This window comes from Pristiophorus japonicus, chromosome 4 (genome assembly GCF_044704955.1).
Source record: "Pristiophorus japonicus isolate sPriJap1 chromosome 4, sPriJap1.hap1, whole genome shotgun sequence".
In the NCBI taxonomy this organism is placed as follows: Eukaryota; Metazoa; Chordata; class Chondrichthyes; family Pristiophoridae; genus Pristiophorus; species Pristiophorus japonicus.
In genome coordinates, this window is record NC_091980.1 from 56,954,324 (window position 1) to 56,974,786 (window position 20,463).

Below are 20,463 nucleotides of genomic sequence, written 5' to 3' on the forward strand. Positions count from 1 at the left end.
AATGTGAAATAATGTCAGGAAGAACCGCCACTGCCACCATTGAAAGCCTGAGGGCCATGTTTGCCACCCACGGCCTGCCTGACATACTGGTCAGTGACAACGGGCCATGTTTCACCAGTGCTGAATTAAAAAAATTCATGACCCGCAATGGGATCAAACATGTCACCTCGGCCCCGTTTAAACCAGCCTCCAATGGGCAGGCAGAGCGGGCAGTACAAACAATCAAACAGAGCCTTAAACGAGTCACAGAAGGCTCACTCCAAACCCGCCTGTCCCGAGTACGGCTCAGCTACCGCACGAGACCCCACACGCTCACAGGCGTGCCCCCGGCTGAGCTACTCATGAAAAGGACACTTAAAACCAAACTCTAGCTGGTTCACCCCAACCTGCATGATCAGATAGAGAGCAGGCGGCAGCAACAAAATGTAAACGATGGTCGCGCCACTGTGTCATGGGAAATTGATCTGAATGACCCTGTGTATGTGCTAAACTATGGACATGGTCCCAAGTGGATCGCGGGCACAGTGATAGCTAAAGAAGAGAGTAGGGTGTTTGTAGTCAAACTAGACAATGGACAAATTTGCAGAAAGCACCTGGGCCAAACAAGGCTGTGGTTCATAGACTGCCCTGAACAACCCACAGCAGACACCATCTTTTTTGAGCCCACAACACACACCCAAAGGATCAACGACACCACCCCAGACCAAGAAATCGAACCCATCATGCGCAACAGCCCAGCAAGGCCAGGCTCACCCAGCAGCCCTGCAGGGCACAGCCAACACACCAGAACAGACATTTGTACCGAGGCGGTCCACCAGGGAAAGAAAGGCTCACTTTGTAAATAGTTTTCACTTTGATTTTGGGGGGCGGAGTGATGTGTATCTGTAAAGCATGCACTCCCATGTTCCGCCACCAGGGAGTGCATCCCCTGAAGTCCCAAGAGAGCACTGTATATAAGCCGGCCCCTAAGGCCTGTTCCTCACTCTGGAGTGTCTTAATAAAGACTGAGGTCACTGTTACTTTAACCTCTCTGTGTGCAGTCTCATCTGTGTTAGGAACACAATAATCTTATCGAAACATATAAGATTATGAGGAGGCATGACAAGGTGGATGCAGAGAGGATATTTCCATTGATGGGGGAGACTAGAACTAGAGGGCATGATCTTCGAATAAGGGGCCACCCATTTAAAATTGAGACGAGGAGAAATTTCTTCTCTCCCAGAGTGTTGTTAATCTGTGGAATTTGCTGTCTCAGAGAGCTATGGATGCTGGGACATTGAATACATTTAAGACAGAAATAGACAGTTTCTTAAACGATAAGGGGGGTTATGGGGAGCAAGCAGGGAAGTGGAGCTGAGTCCGTGATCAGATCAGCCATGATCTTATTAAATGGCAGAGCAGGCTCGAGGGGCCGTATGGTCTACTCCTGCTCCTATTTCTTATGTTCTTATGTAATGTCACCACATTTCAATTTCTTTGCTAAATACAATGAACACAGCAATTCCTCTATCCACTCGATGACGTTGGCACTGCTGAGTAATCACTGGAAATTGGATGTTTTTCTGTCTTTTTTAAGTACAGAAGATGGACATCTGATCATCAATTAATTCTATTTCTGAAGAAAAGCAGAAATGAAGATGTAATGTCTTCATTCAAATTGTACTTGTAGAAAAATATGAACAAATTATTGCGTGAAGATAAAAATATTACCATTCGGCCACAACATTGCGGAAAATGCGTTTTAGACGCTTTCCTGTAGTTTTTAGTCATGTAGATTTTATTTTGTATCCTTTTTTGACGGTGAATACTAGCTTTGAAGTGGGGCAATAAGTCACACTAGACAAATCAGACATGGAATAGAGGGTTAAAGTGTGTTTGATAGAAGCAGTCTTTGCAAAACCTAAGCCAAGAAACAAAATGTGCATCTGCATTGTCTCAAGGCCTCATCAGATCTTTGATGTCTCTACAGAAGAGATAACTCAGGGATTGTTGATTTCAAACCGACACATCAGCAAAAATGGTACCCAGTAGAGTAAAGTTCAAAGCAGAGCAAGAGCATGGAGAGATAACATAACATTCCAAAGCTGCATAAACAACCCAGAAACACATTGGGGGAAAGGTCCCGGGGTAGGCGGGATGGAACCCATCTTCACCTTGAGTGACAAGGGCCTGGGTCCATTCAAATCAATATATGTCTCATGTATTGAATGTCCGGCCATTATAGTCCGAGTAACTGTATAAAAACCCTATGTGTTCTTTGTTTCTAGAGAAACGGGTACGGAGAGTTCAGTAGGGACTGACTACAGCCTGTTTTCTCCCTTGCAAGTAAAATAAACTTACCTGTGTTTGATTCCTAACAGACTGTGTTGAGGTTAATTATTTAATCTCCACTTCAAGCTTCCATGTTTCTAATTACTGATCACATTTGTGTTCTGGTAATCCAATTGGAAATATATGGGAGGGGAAGAAGCAACTTTTCTGAATACATTTAGGAGTGTCACGGCCCAATGCTCCTTTTGGTATATATATTAATGACCTGAACTTGGCTATACACGCCATAATTTTAAAGTTTGCAGATGACACAAAACTTAGAAATGTAATAAACAGTGAGCAGGATAGTAGCAGACTTCAGGAGGACATAGACAGACTGGAGAAATGGGCAGATGACATTTAATGCAGCGGAGTGTGAAATGATTCATTTTGATAGTAAGAATAATGAGAGGCAATATAAACTATATAGATAGCCAAAGTGACTATGCATTACTTTGCTTCTATTGTGGCAGAATAATGCAGTATTTAGAAAATTAAAGCTTGAACATTTTTCAATAAATACTGCCCTGTGATCATCAAATGTCTTGGTGGTTAAATTATACTAATGCAGAAGGCTGCATGCTGCAGGTTCTTGCCCACTGTTCAATGACTGCATGCTGGAAAATAAATGTGAATATTGGGTGCTCTTTATGTTATGTTAAGGTGCTCTTATTATGTCCCTACAATAGACATTAATGGGCCTTAATTGGTATCCCTGTTTAATTGCTAAATCTGAATGTGTATCACCCCAAATACATGCAAATTGAGATTTGTAGTTTTTTAAGCTAAATTTTAGTAGTTGCTGGACCGGATTATCCCCCAACTGGGTAGTGAGAAGAGTGCAGTTGAATATATAGCCTGTCCGGATTACCCAGATCCCTTTTGGTGTGCTGACTGACACCAGAGGTGGCATTCTACAGTAATTATTCAAGCACATTGCTCGAACCCACGGAACAAAGTGTACAACTTATTGCCTCTAGAGGGACGAAGATACGGTATGCTGTCCTTTAAAATAGCCCTTTTTTAATTTAAAAAAATGAACCTACTTTTTATTGTATGCAGTGGCAACTAATGGTTGGTTTTATTTTGTGTTTTTTCTTAAAGGGAATTGAACGTTGCCCCTGTGTGTGGGGGACTTTGCTCGCCGGAGGCCGTGGGTTATTCGGGGAGCGATGAGTTGGTTCTTGTTCAGCCTGACGGCGGGGCCCAGGGCGCTGCGTCCTCTGCTCACCGCGCACTCGAGTGCTGCTTCTCTCAGACTGGCTTCAAAAATGGTAGGTGCCCGAGTGAGGCAGAGTGCGCTGAGGGCTGGAGACACGGCAGTGGAGCACAGCACTTCTCTGTTACAGGGAGAGACTCCGACACACTGTGTCTTTGGAATGGAATGTCCCTGTGGACCGACTTCAGGTGAAAATACAGCAGCAGCGACTTATGAGAATTCTTCTCCCTCAACCCTCTTTTGATGTGGGCTGCAGCTAGCCATATTGCGTTCAGCTGCCGCCTTTCGGGTTAAAACAACAGGCGTTAAAGGGGCACTGTCTCCATGGCCAAAATTACAAACGTTTTGCCATTGCCGTTGAGTTGCTGAGCAATACAGCTCAAGGAATGTTAGGGTTGCCAACTCTTCAGGATTGCCCCAGCGTCTCCAGTTAAAGATTAATCTCCAAGGCACTGCTGCAACCAAAAACCGAGGGGGGAAAAAGAGCAGATGGGTCCTTAGACAAACCAGGTGTTTGTCATTTCCTTTTAACACTTCTGCTAATTACTTATTTTAATGAAAGTCAAGAATCATCCAATCGGGTAACGGAGAATCTGATCGCTTCCCAGTTGGCTGTGGGAAGGCGGGACTCCATGAGGATGAGCGTGTCAGGCGGCATTGTGCGAGCCAGGTGGTTGGAGGGGAGAGATCAAGGGGTAGCTAGACAAGTACATGAGGGAGAAGGGAATAGAGGGTTATGCTGGTAGGGTGAGATTAGCAAGGATGGGAGGAGGCTCGAGTGGAGCATAAACACTGGTTGGGCTGAATGGCCTGTTTCTGTATATTTTATATAATTTTATGTGATGAAATCTCCAGGAATAGTCCAACCAGAGTTGGTAACCCTAAATATTATCCCACGTTTGACTCCCAGTCTGTGCCGAGTTGACTGGGGCCAAAGCAACGGCCAATTTGTTTCAGCAGCTTGAGGCAAAAGAAGGGTTCCCACTCTGAACTGCACTGTTGGGATACCTGATGGAAAGAGCACATGTTTAGACGTCAGGGTGGGATCGACCTTGGCTGTGATGCTCTCTGTAACTAACTGGCCTCTAGCTATTCATTATGCAGACTGTCACTCAAAGTAACAAGGCTATTCTCTGACTGTGACCCTTCGAGCTCTCTGCAGCCTTGGACATGATCAACCACATCAGTCTTCTCCAAGATCTCGCTTCTGCTGTCCAGTTGTTCCACTCTTGCCTATCCGATCATAGTCAAAGCATCTTCATTAATTGCTTCTCTTCCTGCACCATTAGCTCCGGACTTCCCCAAGGATTTATCCTTGTCTGTTTCCTCCTCATCTAACATGCTGCCCTTGGCAATATCATCTGCAGACATGTGGTCAGCTTCAACATGTATGCTGACAACATCTAGCTCTACCTCTCCATTACCTGTCCTAACCCATCCACTGATACTGTGTTAATGACTGCTTGCCTAACATCCAGCCATGGGTGAGCTACAATTTCTTACAGCTAAACATTGGGAAGATCAAAGTCATCATCTTTTGGCCCCAGCCACAGATTTTGTTCCCTTGCCACTAATTCCATCCTACTCCCCAGTGACTCCCAAACTCTGTGCAGCTTGAGCATCCTAATTGATTCCAAGTTGAGCCCATATCCTCCACATTACAAAGACTGCCTTCTTCCACTTCTGTAACATTGCTTGATTCCACCCCTACCTCGGCTGATCTGCTGAAATGCTTGTCCATGCCTTTGTCACCTCCAAACTCAACTATTTCAATTAATTCCTCCCATTCTTCTCCCTCTGTAATCTTCAGCTCATCCCAAAACTGCTGCCTCTATCCTTCACATGTCCTGCTTGCCCATGACCCTATTCTTGCTGACCTGGTTCCTGATGATCTGATGTTTTGCATTTAAAATTCTCATCCCCTCCCTCTTTAATCTCCAACGATACCCCCCACCCCCCAACTCACTGGGGGCAAAATTGCCCTTTTTTATAAGAACATAAGAACATAAGAATTAGGAACAGGAGTAGGCCATCTAGCCCCTCGAGCCTGTTTCGCCATTCAACAAGATCATGGCTGATCTGGCCGTGGACTCAGCTCCACTTACCCGCCCGCTCCCCATAACCCTTAATTCCCTGATTGGTTAAAAATCTACCTATCTGTGATTTGAATACATTCAACTGCTTCCCTGGGCAGAGAATTCCACAGATTCACAACCCTCTGGGAAAAGAAATTCCTTCTCAACTCGGTTTTAAATTGGCTCCCCCGTATTTTGAGGCTGTGCCCCCTAGTTCTAGTCTCTCCGACCAGTGGAAACAACCTCTCTGCCTCTATCTTGTCTATCCCTTTCATTATTTTAAATGTTTCTATAAGATCACCCTTCATCCTTCTGAACTCCAGGGGGCACAATGAGGTTATCACCCGGGGGAAGGGGTCGATAGTGTCTCCGGGGAAATTGCCCCGGAGATTTGGGGTTCGTTTGGGGGCTGGTAGAGATTCACCCTGCGCCCTGGGCTGGCGCATGCATGGCGATGACATCATTGCCGTATGTGCCGATCTCTCATCGTTTTGCGCCGACCCCTTTGCGCCCGGCAGGGGAAATTGCCCCGCGGTTGCAAGGATGGCGCCAGCCGATGTCACCGCCAGCTTCGCGGGTCACGATGCTGGCAGACATCTGCGCCCTTAAAGGGGAGGCCATTTGCGCCGTGGGCCTCCATATTTTTCTGTCGGTCCGACAATGGTGGCCCTCGCCTCGACTGGGCCGCCATACGGCAGCTCGGCACTTCTTTTTGGCTGCCGTGCTGTTGGCCTGGTCGAGGGTGTCCCTGGTCGCCCAGTGGTGGCTGCCAAAAGGACTGCACAGAACGCAGCAGCCCTCCCCTTTAATTGAAGGGGAGGGTCGTTCTGCCGTGTTAGCACTACGTGGGGCACCTCCGATATCGTTCCACCTCTGTTGAGTGGTGAAGGACCAAATTGCGCACCGGGGGAGGAACATTCGGGCTGGGCGATAAATGTCCTGGCCCCGGAAGGTTACTGCCTCCAAATGGGGTGCAGGACAACTTCGCCCCCATTGTTTTTCTGATTCTGACCTCTTGTGCCTCTCCTCTCCCTTTGCCCCACTAGTGGTAGCTGTGCTTACAGCTGCTTGGACCCCATGCTCTGGAATTCCCACACTAAATCTCTTGTGCGCTCATTTTGTTTTTAAGATGATCCTTGCTCAAACCTTTAGTCATTGCTAATATTTCTTTGGCTCAGTATCTGCTTTTGATTGCGCCTCTGTACAATGCTTTAGGACAGTGCTCAGCAGGAAAGGTGCTATATAAATGCAAGTTGTCGTTGACTCTGGTGAAGTAGAGGGCTGCTACTGTCAGAGTAACTGCCCTCCAGCAGGAATTGCCTCACTTGCAGTTTGGGGTGGGTGGGATGGAACCTCACCCAAGTGTCATTATTATTCTAGCAGTTTAATAACTTTTCACAATATATTTTGTTTGTTTGAGCTACCAGAATGAGATATTGCAAAGCTTGTTTAACAATACTTTTCAATTTGTAGAATTCCTCTTCAGATATTCTATTTTTGCAGTAAATGTATTGTACAATAATCAAGATTTGACTACAACCATGGGAACATTGCAGTCATAATTAAAATACAGTACTTACCTTTTATTTTTATTGATGTAATTTTTAGATTTTTGTAAAATAATTGATTACATTTTTGTAATCGAATCCTATGCCTTACATTGTACGACACTGTCCTTGATTAGCAGTGCAGCAATATGGAGCCCACAAATTATCGCCATGGTTGATTTGTGTGTTGTTTATCTTACCAGGAGATGAAATTGGATAGTACAAAAGGGCTGTTTGACTCCACTGCCTTCCTTCCTTTTGCATCCCCAGCCAGTTTTCCCCTTGTCTGGAACTCTTAATTCATCCATTGGAGCAAGCCTGAATTATTTGAAACTGGTTGAGTCTTCAATGTGGGAGTCCAGTACTTTATCACTGTAGTTTCTGAATGCAGCAAATTGCTTTGTTTCACAAGGGAATCAAATGTTGTGGTTAGCATATGATTAGGTTTATCATGTATTGAAATATTAACATGAGTTATGATCCCATATTTGGGTTTGAAGTTGGCTTTAAATTTTCAGTAATGATGCAGAATGTAGCCACCATAATTTTGTATCTTTTATATATACCTTGTGTAATGTTTTTGCATTTTTAATGCTAGATGTTTCCTTGGGTTCAGTATTGCTCGCCACTTCTGTAAGTGGGCCTCACATGCCCTACAAGTCAGACAGCGACTTTATTTGTGTAATATCTAGGTAAATGGAGGGAGCAGAATATACAACTTTATGTGGCTCTTGCTATTAAGCACTGGACAAATTTATTAAACCGGCAAATGAACAGTACTCTGTACAAAACTGTATATTTTTCGAAACAAGTAAGACCTGTTTCTTTCGCTAACCACAATATGAAACTGACTTAAAATACAGTTGTTTCCTTCTTAAATGGCATCCGCTATCACAGAATCTACTGACTTGCTATGTACTCCTGATGACTCCAGTTTTTTGTCTTTGTGTCGTATCCCCAAAGATAAGAACATAAGTGTTATGTATGCAACACTATGTAATCAGCATCCTACCGCCACCAGAGGGCGTATCTGTTGGCATCCCAAGGGACCCCAGCGTCTCTTGGGAGCACTGTATATAAACAGGCCTCCCATGCTGTGCCAGCACTCTGGAGTTAGAATAAAGAGACTAAGGTCACATTTACTCACGTCCTGCAGTACTCAGTTACATTGCTTTATTTTGAGACATAACAACTGGCGATGAGATAACGAACCATCACGCGAAAATGCAGAGAACTGTTGGCATCCTGGAGAAATTCTCAGAAGGGGACGATTGGGAGGCCTACGTGGAGCGACTCGACCAATACTTCGTGGCCAGTGAGGTGGAAGGGACTGTGAACGCTGCCAAACGAAGGGCGATCCTCCTCACTGTCTGCGGGGCAACAACCTATGGCCACATGAAGAATCTTCTTGCGGTGAAACCAACAACCAAATTGTATGAAGAATTGTGTACGCTGGTCCGGGAGGACCTAAATCTGAAGGAGAGCCTTCTGATGGCAAGGTATCGATTTTACACATGTCAACGTTCTGAAGGCCAGGAAGTGGCGAACTAAGGTGCCTTGCAGGACATTGTGAATTCTGGAGCAAATGCTAAGAAACTTCTTTGTGTTTGGCATTGGCCATGAGGTTATTCTTCGCAAACTATTGACTGTTGAAAAACCGAACCTGAGCAAAGCCATAACGATAGCCCAGGCATTTATGTCCACCAGCGATAACACCAAACAAATTTCGCAGCATAAAGAGATTTTGGCAAGAACTGTACACAAAGTAATGTTGTTTTCAGGCAGGAATGCATATGGTAGAACGTACACGCCTGCAGCTGCACGACCTCAGATGACCCAGAGTCCGCCATCAAGCGTTAATTCGAGGCAATTGACACCTTGTTGGCGCTGCGGAGGTGATCATCGAGCCCATTAATGCCGCTTCAAATACTATGCGTGCAAAGGCTGTGGAACAATGGGACACCTCCAGTGAATGTGCAGACAAGCTGCAAACTCTGCAAACCACCACCTTGCAGAGGAAGACCGATCCATGGCGGATCAAACTGAACTGGAGACTCAAACCGAGGAGACAGGAATGTACGGGGTACACACCTTCACCACGAAATGTCCACCGATTATGTTAAAAGGTGAACTGAACGGAATTCCAGTATCCATGGAACTGAACACGGGTGCGAGTCAGTCCATCATGAGCAAAATGGCCTTCGACAGGCTGTGATGCAACAAGGTACACAGGCCCAAGCTGAGCCCTATTCATACCAAGCTGAGAACTTACACTAAAGAGCTGATCCCTGTAATTGGCAGTGCAGCAGTAAAAGTCTCCTATGATGGAGCAGTGCACGAACTCCCACTATGGATTGTACCAGGAGATTGTCCCACACTGTTCGGCAGAAGCTGGTGGGGAAAAATCTGCTGGAACTGGGACGACATCCGAGAGCTTTTGTCCGTCGACGATGCCTCATGTGCCCAGGTTCTGAGCAAGTTTCCATCGTTGTTTGAGCCGGGCATTGGAAGTTTCTCGGGGACGAAGGTGCAGATCCACTTGGTTCCCGGTACACGACCCATCCACCACAAGGCACGTGCGGTACCATACATGATGTGAGAGAAAGTGGAGATCGAGCTGTACAGGCTGCAACGAGAGGGCATCATCACGCCAGTGGAGTTCAACGAGTGGGCCAGTCCGATTGTTCCGGTTCTCCAGGGCGATGGCACGGTCAGAATTTGTGGGGACTATAAAGTAACGATTAACTGCCTTTCGCTGCAGGACCAGTACCCACTACCCAAGGCAGATGGCCTATTTGCGACGTTGGCAGGAGGAAAGACGTTCACCAAGTTGGACCTGACCTCGGCCTACGCAGGAGCTGCCGGAATCTTCGAAAGGCCTCATCTGCATCAACACGCACAAAGGTCTGTTCATCTACAATAGATGCCCGTTTGGGATTCAATCGGCTGCGGCGATTTTTCAAAGGAAAATGGAGAGTCTGCTAAAGTCGGTTCCGCGCACCATGGTTTTCCAGGATGACATTTTGATCACAGGTTGGGATACCATCGAACACTTGAAGAACCTGGAGGAAGTTCTAAGTCAGCTAGATCGCGTGGGACTCTGATTGAAATGCTCGAAGTGTGTTTTCCTGGCGCCAGAGGTCGAGGTTTTGGGAAAAAGAATCGCAACAGACGGCATCAAACCCACCGATGCCAAGACGGAAGACATCAAGAACGTGCCGAGACCACAGAACGTGACTGAGCTGCGGTCGTTCCTAGGACTCCTCATTTATTTTGGTAATTTCCTACCCGGGTTAAGCACCTTGCTAGAACCTCTACATGTGTTGTTACGCAAGGGAGATGACTGGGTATGGGGGAAATCACAAGAGACGGCTTTTGAGAAAGCCAGAAATCTGTTATGTTCCAACATAACTGCTTGTCTTGTATGATCCATGTAAACGTTTAGTGCTAGCTTGCATTGCGTCTTCGTACGGGGTCGGGGGTGTGTTACAACAAGCTAACAAATTGGGAACATTGCATCCGGGTCGCATATGCGTCCAGGAGCTTGTCCAAGGCCGAAAGGGCCTACAGCATGATTAAAAAAGAAGCTCTGCCATGCATATATGGGGTAAAAAAAAATGCATCAGTATCTGTTTGAGCTTAAGTTCGAGTTAGAAACTGACCACAAGCCGCTCCTATCACTATTCTCAGAGAGCAAAGGCATCGATACCAATGCTCTGCTCGCATCCAAAGATGGGCGCGCATGCTGTCTGCATATAACTGTAATTCGCCACAGGCCAGGCACAGAGAATTGCGCTGACGCCCTCAGTTGGGTACCATTGCTCACCACCAGGGTGGAAATAGCACAGCCTGCAGACTTGCTCTTCGTGATGGATGCATTTGAAAACGAAAAGTCACCTGCTATGACCCGCCAGATCAGGACCTGGACCAGCCAGGATCCTTTACTGCCCCTTGTAAAAAAAACTCTCTCCTCTATGGGAGCTGGTCCAGCAGCCCAGCAGATATGCAGGAAGAGATCAAGCAGTTCCAGCGGCGTAAAGACAAAATGTCCATACAGATGGACTGTCTTTTGTGGGGTAATCACGTGGTTTTGCCCAAGAAAGGCAGGGAAACGTTCATACGCGACCTACACAGCACCCACCCAGGCATAGTAATGATGCAAGTTATAGCCAGATTCCATGTGTGGTGGCCCGGCATCGACTCAGATTTGGAGTCTTGTGTACGCCAATGCAACACTTGCTCTCAACTGAGCAATGCACCCAGGAAGGCACCGCTAAGTTTGTGGTCATGACCCTTCAAACCATGATCAAGGATCCATGTTGACTTCGCTGGCCTGTTCCTAGGCAAAATGTTCTTGGTTGTTGTGGATGCTTATTCAAAATGGATTGAGTGTGTAATAATGTCTGTAAGCACGTCCACTGCCACCATCGAAAACCTGCCAGCGACGGGCCGTGTTTCACCAGTGCTGAATTCAAGGAATTCATGACCCGCAATGGGATCAAGCATGTCACATCTGCCCTGTGCAAGTTCGCATCCATTGGCCAGGCAGAACGGGCAGTCCAAACCATCAAGCAAAGCTTGAAACGCGTGCAGACCCGCCTGCCCTGAGTCCTGCTCAACTACCGTACCAGACCCCACTCGCTCACCGGGGTTCCCCCAGCCGAGCTGCTCATGAACAGGGCGCTCAAAACAAGGCTCTCTCTAGTCCACCCTGATCTCCAGGATCATGTCTCGGGCAGGTGGCATCAGCAAAGCATGTACCATGATCGTGCAAATATATCATGCGATATTGAAGTCAATGATCCTGTATTTGTACTGAACTATGGACATGGTCCCAAATGGCTTGCTGGCACTGTCATAGCCAAAGAAGGGAGTAGAGTGTTTCAGGTCAAACTCGCAAATGGACTAACTTGCAGAAAGCATTTGGACCAAACCAAACTGCGATTCACAGACTGCCACGAGCAACCTGAAGAAGACACCACCAACCTCGACACTCCGACACACACACAAGTGGCAACCGACATCACCGTTGACCATAAAGCTGAACACATCATCCCCAGCAACCCAGCGAAGGCCCAACCAACTCACCTGCACCTGCATTTGTACTGAGACGATTGACTAGGGAGTAGAAAGCCCCAGATCGTCTCACCCGTAAACAAGTGTACTATTGATTTTGGGAGGGAGTGATGTTATGTATGCAGCGCTATGTAACCAGCATCTTACTGCACCAGAGGACTTTTCTGTTGGAGTCCCAAGGGATCCCAGCATCCCTTGGGAGCATGCTATATGTACCAGCACTCTGGAGTTAGAATAAAGAGACTAAAGTCACACTTACTCACGTCTGCAGTACTCAGTTACATTGTTTTATTTGAGACATAACAATAAGAACATAAGAAATAGGAACAGGAGTAGGCCACACGGCCCCTCGAGCCTGCTCCGCCATTCAGTAAGATCATGGCTGATATGATCATGGACTCGGCTCCACATTCCCGCCCGCTCCCCATAACCCCTTATCTTCTTATCGTTTAAGAAACTGTCTATTTCTGTCTTAAATTTATTCAATGTTCCAGCTTCCACAACTCTCTTGAGGCAGCAAATTCCACAGATTTACAACCCTCAGAGAAGAAATTTCTCATCTCTGTTTTAAATGGGCAGCCCCTTATTCTAAGATCATGCCCTCTAGTTCTAGTCTCCCCCATCAGTGGAAACATCCTCTCTGCATCCACCTTGTCAAATCCCCTCATAATATACGTTTCGATAAGATCACTTCTCATTCTTCTGAACTCCAATGAGTAGAGGCCCAACCTTCTCAGTCTTTCCTCATAAGTCAACCCCCTCATCCCCGGAATCAACCTAGTGAACCTTTTCTGAACTGTCTCCAAAACAAGTATATCTTTTCGTAAATATGGAAACCAAAACTGCACGCAGTATTCCAGGTGTGGTCTCATCAAAACCTTGTAAAACTGCAGCAAGACTTCCCTGCTTTTATACTCCATCTCCTTTGCAATAAAGGCCAAGATGCCATTGGCCTTCCTGATCACGTTCTGTACCTACATACTATCCTTTTATGTTTCATGCACAAGTGCCACTGTACTGCGGCACTTTGCAATCTTTCTCCATTTAAATAATAACTTGCTCTTTGTTTTTTTTCTACCAGAGTGCATGACCTCACATTTTCCAACATTATACTCCCAACTGCCAAATTTTTGCCCGCTCACTTAGCCTGCCTATGTCCTTTTGCTGATTTTTTGTATCTTTTTCACACATTGCTTTTCCTCCCATCTTTGTATCGTCAGCAAACATGACTACGTTACACTCAGTCCCTTTTTCCAAGCCGTTAATATAGATTGTAAATAGTTGGGGTCCCGGCACTGATTCCTGTGACACCCCACTAGTTACTGGTTGCCAACCAGAGAATGAACCATTTATCCCGACTCTCTGTTCTGTTAGTTAGCCAATCCTTTATCCATGCTAATATATTACCCCCAACCCTGTGATCTTTTATCTTGTGCAGTAATCTTTTATGTGGCACCTTGTCAAATGTCTTCTGGAAGTCCAAATACACCACATCCACTGGTTCCCCTTTATCCTCAAAGAACTCCAGCAAATTTGTCAAACATGACTTCCCCTTCATAAATCCATGCTGACTCTGCCTGACCAAATTTTGCTTTTCCAAATGTCCTGCTACTGCTTCTTTAATAATGGACGTAGCTTGAAATTCCTTGGAATATGTCAGAGATCAAAGGACATGGTAACAGCGTTTCTCATAAATTAATTTAGATGGTCAGACATTCATAAGATTCAAAATAGCATTTGGACATACAAACACGTACTGTAAACAAATCCACAGGATGCTTGTAGTTGAATGGAATAGCTTGACATATTGATCAGTACCAAGCACTTTGAATTATTTGAGATGAGACCCTGTCTAAGTACAATAAAAAGAAAGACTTGCATTTATTTCGCACCTTTCATGACCACCAGATGTTTCAAAGCATTTTATAGCTAATTAAATACTTTTGGAGTGTCGTCCCTGTTGTAATGTGGGATGGTAACATGACAAGGCAATAATACGGCATATTGGCCACTATATAGGCTGACTAGTTATAGGCTTCACCGCTATGTTTTAAATGTTGTGCGATCGGTCTGAGCCTTGCCAAATGACCCTCGACCCGGCCCGACCTGACCTGACCCGCGCCACCATTAGTATTTTGTCTTGTCCGAAATCTGGAAAAATTTGAAAACCGGTGTGGTCTCAGTCCCAAGGTTGCCGGATTTGAGATGTTGTGCCTGTATTTGCAGCAGCTTGTAGAAATGGATAGTATGTAGTAACCAGTTTTAATCTTATATGTGCCATGCCCAGGAAGAAAGAATGCAATAAATAAGCCATAGACAAAAACACTTTATTTTTGTTGCATCTTGTATCAATAGGACAAAATAATAAACATTTTAGATGTTGTATTAAAGTAGCTGGAAAAGGAGGGGTCTTTCAAAGGCTCAGCTGATCAAGATGATGAACAACGGAGCCACAAAGAAAAGAATGAACCCTAGTTTGATTCCCAGTCTATGATGAATGAACTGATCTCGGCACCTCTGGGCTCAGGCATGGGACACTGGCTAGACTTCTTTCTACTGATTGGTATCCAGCATCCTCTGCTGGAAGTGCATGTGTATTGATGTTGGGTGAAACAAGGTTAGACTTGCAGGTGCTTTCCTAGGCACGAAAAAGCCTGTCAATCCTCATTGTCCAGACTCACATGAAGAATGGGCTTTGGGGTGAGTTACAAGAGGGTGGCTCGCACCTGTGAACTGTACTCGGGAAGTGGTTAACACCTTTTAAGTGGGGAGGGGAAAATTGGCAGAAAGAGGATAACTAAAGTACTGCAGAAGGATGACTATGGTTTAAACAGGTTTATATTTGGCATTCACCCCTCATTAAGTTATCTGTCCTCGCAGGCAACACATCTCACATTAGCAGAACTTTAGTCTTTCGGATGAGACATTAAACCGAGGCCCCATCTGCTCTCTCAGGTGGACGTAAAAGATCCCATGGCAGTATTTCGAAGAAGAGCAGGGGAGTTAACCCCGGTGTCCTGGCCAGTATTTATCCCTGAATCAACATGACAAAAACTGATTATGGATAACCAAATGACCAAATTTGGCTAATCAACTAACCCACTAATTACAACATACCTTTGATACAATAGACTTTTGCCAGTTCATCAGTAAAGCAGAACAAATTTTTCAAAGAGTCTAACATTAACTGTCTTACTGAGCGTGCTGCTGTGACCATTGTTTGAAGGTTTGTAACCTGTCCTTTCTTGCTCCCCTTTCCTGTGCTGATTCTCAACATACTTTATTTTTGTGTTTTAGTTGTCACTTTTCACCCCCTGAATTTATTTGGAGTTGGAAACAAATTTTTTTTTAGAAAATACGTTTGGCCTGAGGCTGTCGTGTGAGGCCGCTAGGAACATGTAAGTGTTGAACAGTGTCAGTTTGTAGTATTGGCCCGGAACTTGCGGCCCTGATGACGGCGAATTGGCAGCGCTCGCAGTCATTTCGCCTCGAAACTGACTGCAACTTCAGGATTTAAGGCATGTGCATCCTAACACGCAAATCCTGAAGTTATTCACTGTTCCTCCACAGGCTACGCTGTGGCCCTTCCACCCTTCCCTCCCTTCCACGCACTCTTTCGTCCCCCCCCACCCCCAGAGCTGACAATCGGTGCAATCTGTCAAATCATGGAAACTGCTGAAAATTTCAGCTCTTCCACAGTAATACCGCTGTTAAATACCCCATTAAAAGTTAGGCCTTGTTGGATTAGGTATAATTGGGGTTTTAACAGTGTCTTGACTACTAAACAAAGGTTATGGCCCTGAAAAACTAATTTTAATTTTGTGGAGTGTCAAATTCATTCATTTTAACAAAAATTAAAATTTTTAAGAAACTTAAAAAATTACTCTTCTTTTAAAGTTTGTTCATCTTTATTTCAGGTTTGCCTTTTCCCTATGTGAGAGCCCCCAATCCTTGCTCTCTCTAACATTTTTAAAAGGTTAGAATCAAAGGAGCTTATCCACTTCCTGGTTCGCTGTCTGAGAATTCTACATTTTGATTGGCTGCTTAGACAGCTTGTTGACATCACAGCAGCTCGCGTTAGGGATTCTCCATTAACTTGCGTTGGTTTCAACAGAATGTCAGAAAAGTTGAACTTCTCGCCACAGAGATTGAGATCTTTGTGGGAAGCTTACTTCGGGGCCAGTGGCGAACGCCTTTGACTTGTCGCTGACCGCAAATTCGAGGCCATTGTTTTTCTGGTGTGTTCCCTAAAGGAAACAGACTGTTACATATCCAATGCTTATGAAACAACAGTCTGATAATTTATATCTGAATAATAAACATCACCACATGCTTATTGTATATAAATTAAAGGAATTCTCCATGAAAGACATAATAATCACATCTGTGTGCCTAAGGCCAGTGATTACTGGTTACTTATGTAAAAACACCTGCTGGCCTTAGAACATAAGAACATCAGAAATAGCAGCAGGAGTAGGCTATTTGACACCTTGAGCCTGCTCCGTCATCTAATAAGATCATGGCTGATCTGATCATGGACTCAGTTCCACTTCCCTGACCGCTCCCCATAACCCTTTATTCCCTTATCGCTCAAAGATTTGTTTATCTCCACCTTCAATATATTCAATGACCCAGCCTACACAGCTCTCTCGGGCAGAAAATTCCACAGATTTACAACCCTTTGAGAGAAGAAATTCCTCCTCATCTCCGTTTTAAATAGGCGGCCCCTTATTCTGAGACTATGCCTCCTATGACTGGAAATATCCTCTCTGCATCCAACTTGTCGAGCCCTCTTATTACCTTACATGTTTCGATAAGATCATTATTCATTCTTCTGAACTCCAATGAGTATAGTCCCAACCTACTCAACCTATATTCATAAGTCAACCCCCTCAGCTCCGGAATCAACCTAATGAACCTTCTCTGAACAGCCTCCAATGCAAGTATATCCTTAAATACGGAGACCAAAACTGCACGCAGTACTCGAAGTACACTAATATCCTGTACAGTTGTAGCAGGATTTCTCTGCTTTTATACTCTCTTCCCCCTTGCAATAAAGGCCAGCATTCCATTTGCCTTCTGATTACTTGCTGTATCTGTATACAAACCTTTTGTGTTTCATGCCTAAGGACCCCCAGGTCACTCTGTACTGAAGCACTTTGCAATTTTTCTACATTTAAATTATAATTTGCTTTTCTATTTTTTCTGCCAAAGTGGATAACCTCACATTTTCCTACATTATACTCCATCTGACAAATTTTTGCCCACTCACATAGCCTGTCTATATCCCTTTGTAGATTTTTTGTGTCCTCCTCACAATTTGCTTTCCCACTCATCTTTGTATCATCAGCAAACTTGGCTACATTACACTCGGTCCCTTCTTCCAGGTCATTAATATAGATTGTAAATAGTTGAAGCCCCAGCACTGATTCCTGCGGCACCCCACTAGTTACTGTTTGCCAACCGAAAATGATCCATTTATCCCGATTCTCTGTGTAGTTAGCCAAACAGATTAGTTAGCCAATCCTCAATCCATGCTAATATATTACCTCCAACCCCATGATATGTGGCACCTTATCGAATGCCTTCTGGAAATCCACTGGTTCCCCTTTATCCACCCTGTTCATTACATCCTCAAAGAACTCCAGCAAATTTGTCAAACATGATTTCCCTTTCATAAAACCATGCTGACTCTGCTTGATTGAATTATGCTTTTTCAAATGTCCAGCTACTGCTTCCTTAATAATGGACTCCAGTATTTTCCCAACGACAGATGTTAGGCTAACCGGTTTATAGTTTCCGGCTTTCTGTCTGCCTCCCCTTTTTAAATAGGGGCGTTACATTTGCTGTTTTCCAATCTGCTGGGACCTCCCCAGAATCCAGCGAATTTTGGTAGATTACAACCAGTGCATTCACTATCTCTGCAGCCACTTCTTTTAAGACCCTAGGATATAAGCCATCAGGTCCAGGGGACTTGTCCACTTTTAGTCCCATTGTTTTACCGAGTACTACTTCTTTAGTGATAGTGATTGTATTAAGTTCCTCCCTCCCTATAGCCCCTTGATTATCTCCTATTGGGATGTTTTTAGTGTCTTCTACCGTGAACTGATACAAAATATTTGTTCAAAGTTTCTGCCGTTTCCCTGTTCCCCATTATTAATTCCCTAGTCTCAACCTTTAGGGGACCAACATTTACTTTAGTCACTCTTTTCCATTTTACGTATGTGTAGAAACTCCTATCTGTTTTTATATTTCATGCTAATTTACTTTCATAAACTATCTTCCCTCTCTGTTATTTTTTTAGTTCTTTGCTGGCTTTTATAAGTTTCCCAATCATCTGGCCACATTGTATACCCTTGTTTTCAATTTGATACCATGCCTTATTTCCTTAGTTAGCTATGGATGGTTATCCCTTCTCTTACAGTCTTTCCTTCTCATTGGGATATATTTTTGTTGAGAGTTATGAAATATCTCCTTTATATGTCTATTACTGTTTATCAACCGTCTTTAATCTATTTTCCCAGTCCACTTTAGCCAACTCTGCCTTCATATCTTTGCAGTCTCCTTTGTTTAAGCTTAGGACACTGGTTAGAGATCCAACTTTCTCACCCTCCAACTGAATTTAAAATTCAACCATGTTATGGTCACTCATTCCTAGAGGATCCTTTACTAGGAGATTGTTTATTAATCCTGTCTCATTACACGTACCAGATCTAAGATAGTCTGCTCCCTGATTGGTTCCGCAATGTACTGTTCAAGGAAACTATCCCGGATACACTCTGTAAACTCTTACTCAACCCTATCCTGGCCAATTTCCTTTGTCCTATCAACATGAAGGTTAAAATCGCCCATGTTTATTGCTGTTCCTTTTTTACAAGCCTCCATTATATCTTGATTTATACTCCGTCCAACAGTGTAGCTACTGTTAGGGGGCCTATAGACTATGCCCACCAGCGACTTTTTCTCCTTATTATTCCTTATCTCCACCTATTCTAACATTACAAAGATGGACATTTTGGATCTTTTTATTTCTCCCCTCAGACTTGGGGCAGTGAGGCTGATGGGCACCAGCTCTGTGGCACATACCAGGACTCAAATCTGAGTCTTTCATGGTCCACATGGCTCTGTGTTACATTGTATGATAAACTGAGTTACTAAGCCATTAGTAGAGCCCTAACCTGTTGTGTTTAAGGGGCACTGAATTCAGGTAAAAGTGTTTGTCAGACTCTTTTTTTTTGGGAAGGAGAATCATGCATAATAAACTTTATGGTAACATGATTCGTTTCAGTGTGTTTTACATCATCGTCTTTAGCAAACGTTTTATTCACTTGCAAACACTTTTTCCTGAAGATGGTTAGGCTATTTTTGTATTTATCAGTGGCTATAATGTGTTAACATCCATGGTGATGGAGTCCGACCACTGAAAAACAACAAGGCATCAGGAGCAGATGGAATCCCCACCTGCCCCCGCTATACAACATTGCCCCCCCCACCCCCGGTTATCAAAATCCCTCCTAACGTGGACCATTTTCCATAACGTGGACCATTTTCCATACCTCGGGAGCCTACTGTCAACAAGGGCAGACATCGACAACGAGGTCCAACACCGCCTTCAGTGTGCCAGTGCAGCCTTCAGTCGCCTGAGGAAGAAAGTGTTTGAAGACCAGGACCTCAAACCCGGCACCAAGCTCTTGGTCTACAGAGCAGTAGTGATTCCCGCTCTCCTATGTGGCTCAGAGACATGGACTATATACAGCAAGCACCTCAAAACACTGGAGAAGTACCACCAATGCTGTCTCCGCAAGATCCTGCAAATCCATTGGCAGGATAGGTGCACCAACATTTGTGTTCTCGCTCAGGCCGACATTCCCAGCACCGAAGCATTGAGCACGCTCGACCAGCTCCGGTGGATGGGCCATATCATCCACATGCCTGACATAAGACTCCCAAAACAAGCGCTTTATTTGGAGCTTCGACATGGCAAGCAAGCCCCAGATGGGCAGAGGAAACGCTTCAAGGACATCCTCAAAGCTCCTTGATAAAGTGCAGCATCCCCACCGACACCTGGGAATCCCTGGCACCGCTCAGAGTGGAGAAAAAGCATCCGGGAAGGCGCTGAACACCCTGAGTCTCTTCGACGAGAGCAAGCTGAAGCCAAGCGTCGACAGCGGAAGGAGCGTGCGGCAACCCAGGCTCCCCACCCACCCGTCCCCTCGACCACCATCTGCCCCACCTG

General features: G+C 44.9%; 1 protein-coding gene across 3 annotated transcripts in view; it reads left to right on the forward strand.

The window, feature by feature from the left end:
* The first annotated feature begins 3,214 nt into the window (after window positions 1-3,214).
* The window catches only part of LOC139262921 (pterin-4-alpha-carbinolamine dehydratase 2-like), a 72,133-nt gene continuing 54,884 nt past the window's right edge, over window positions 3,215-20,463 (forward strand). For 2 of the 3 annotated variants that reach the window (XM_070878222.1, XM_070878223.1), the window contains exons 1-2: window positions 3,215-3,305; window positions 3,415-3,584. In XM_070878222.1, the coding sequence (XP_070734323.1) occupies window positions 3,483-3,584 (102 nt within the window). In that variant the 5' untranslated portion in view covers window positions 3,215-3,305; window positions 3,415-3,482. The other variant, XM_070878224.1, reaches the window with a different exon arrangement.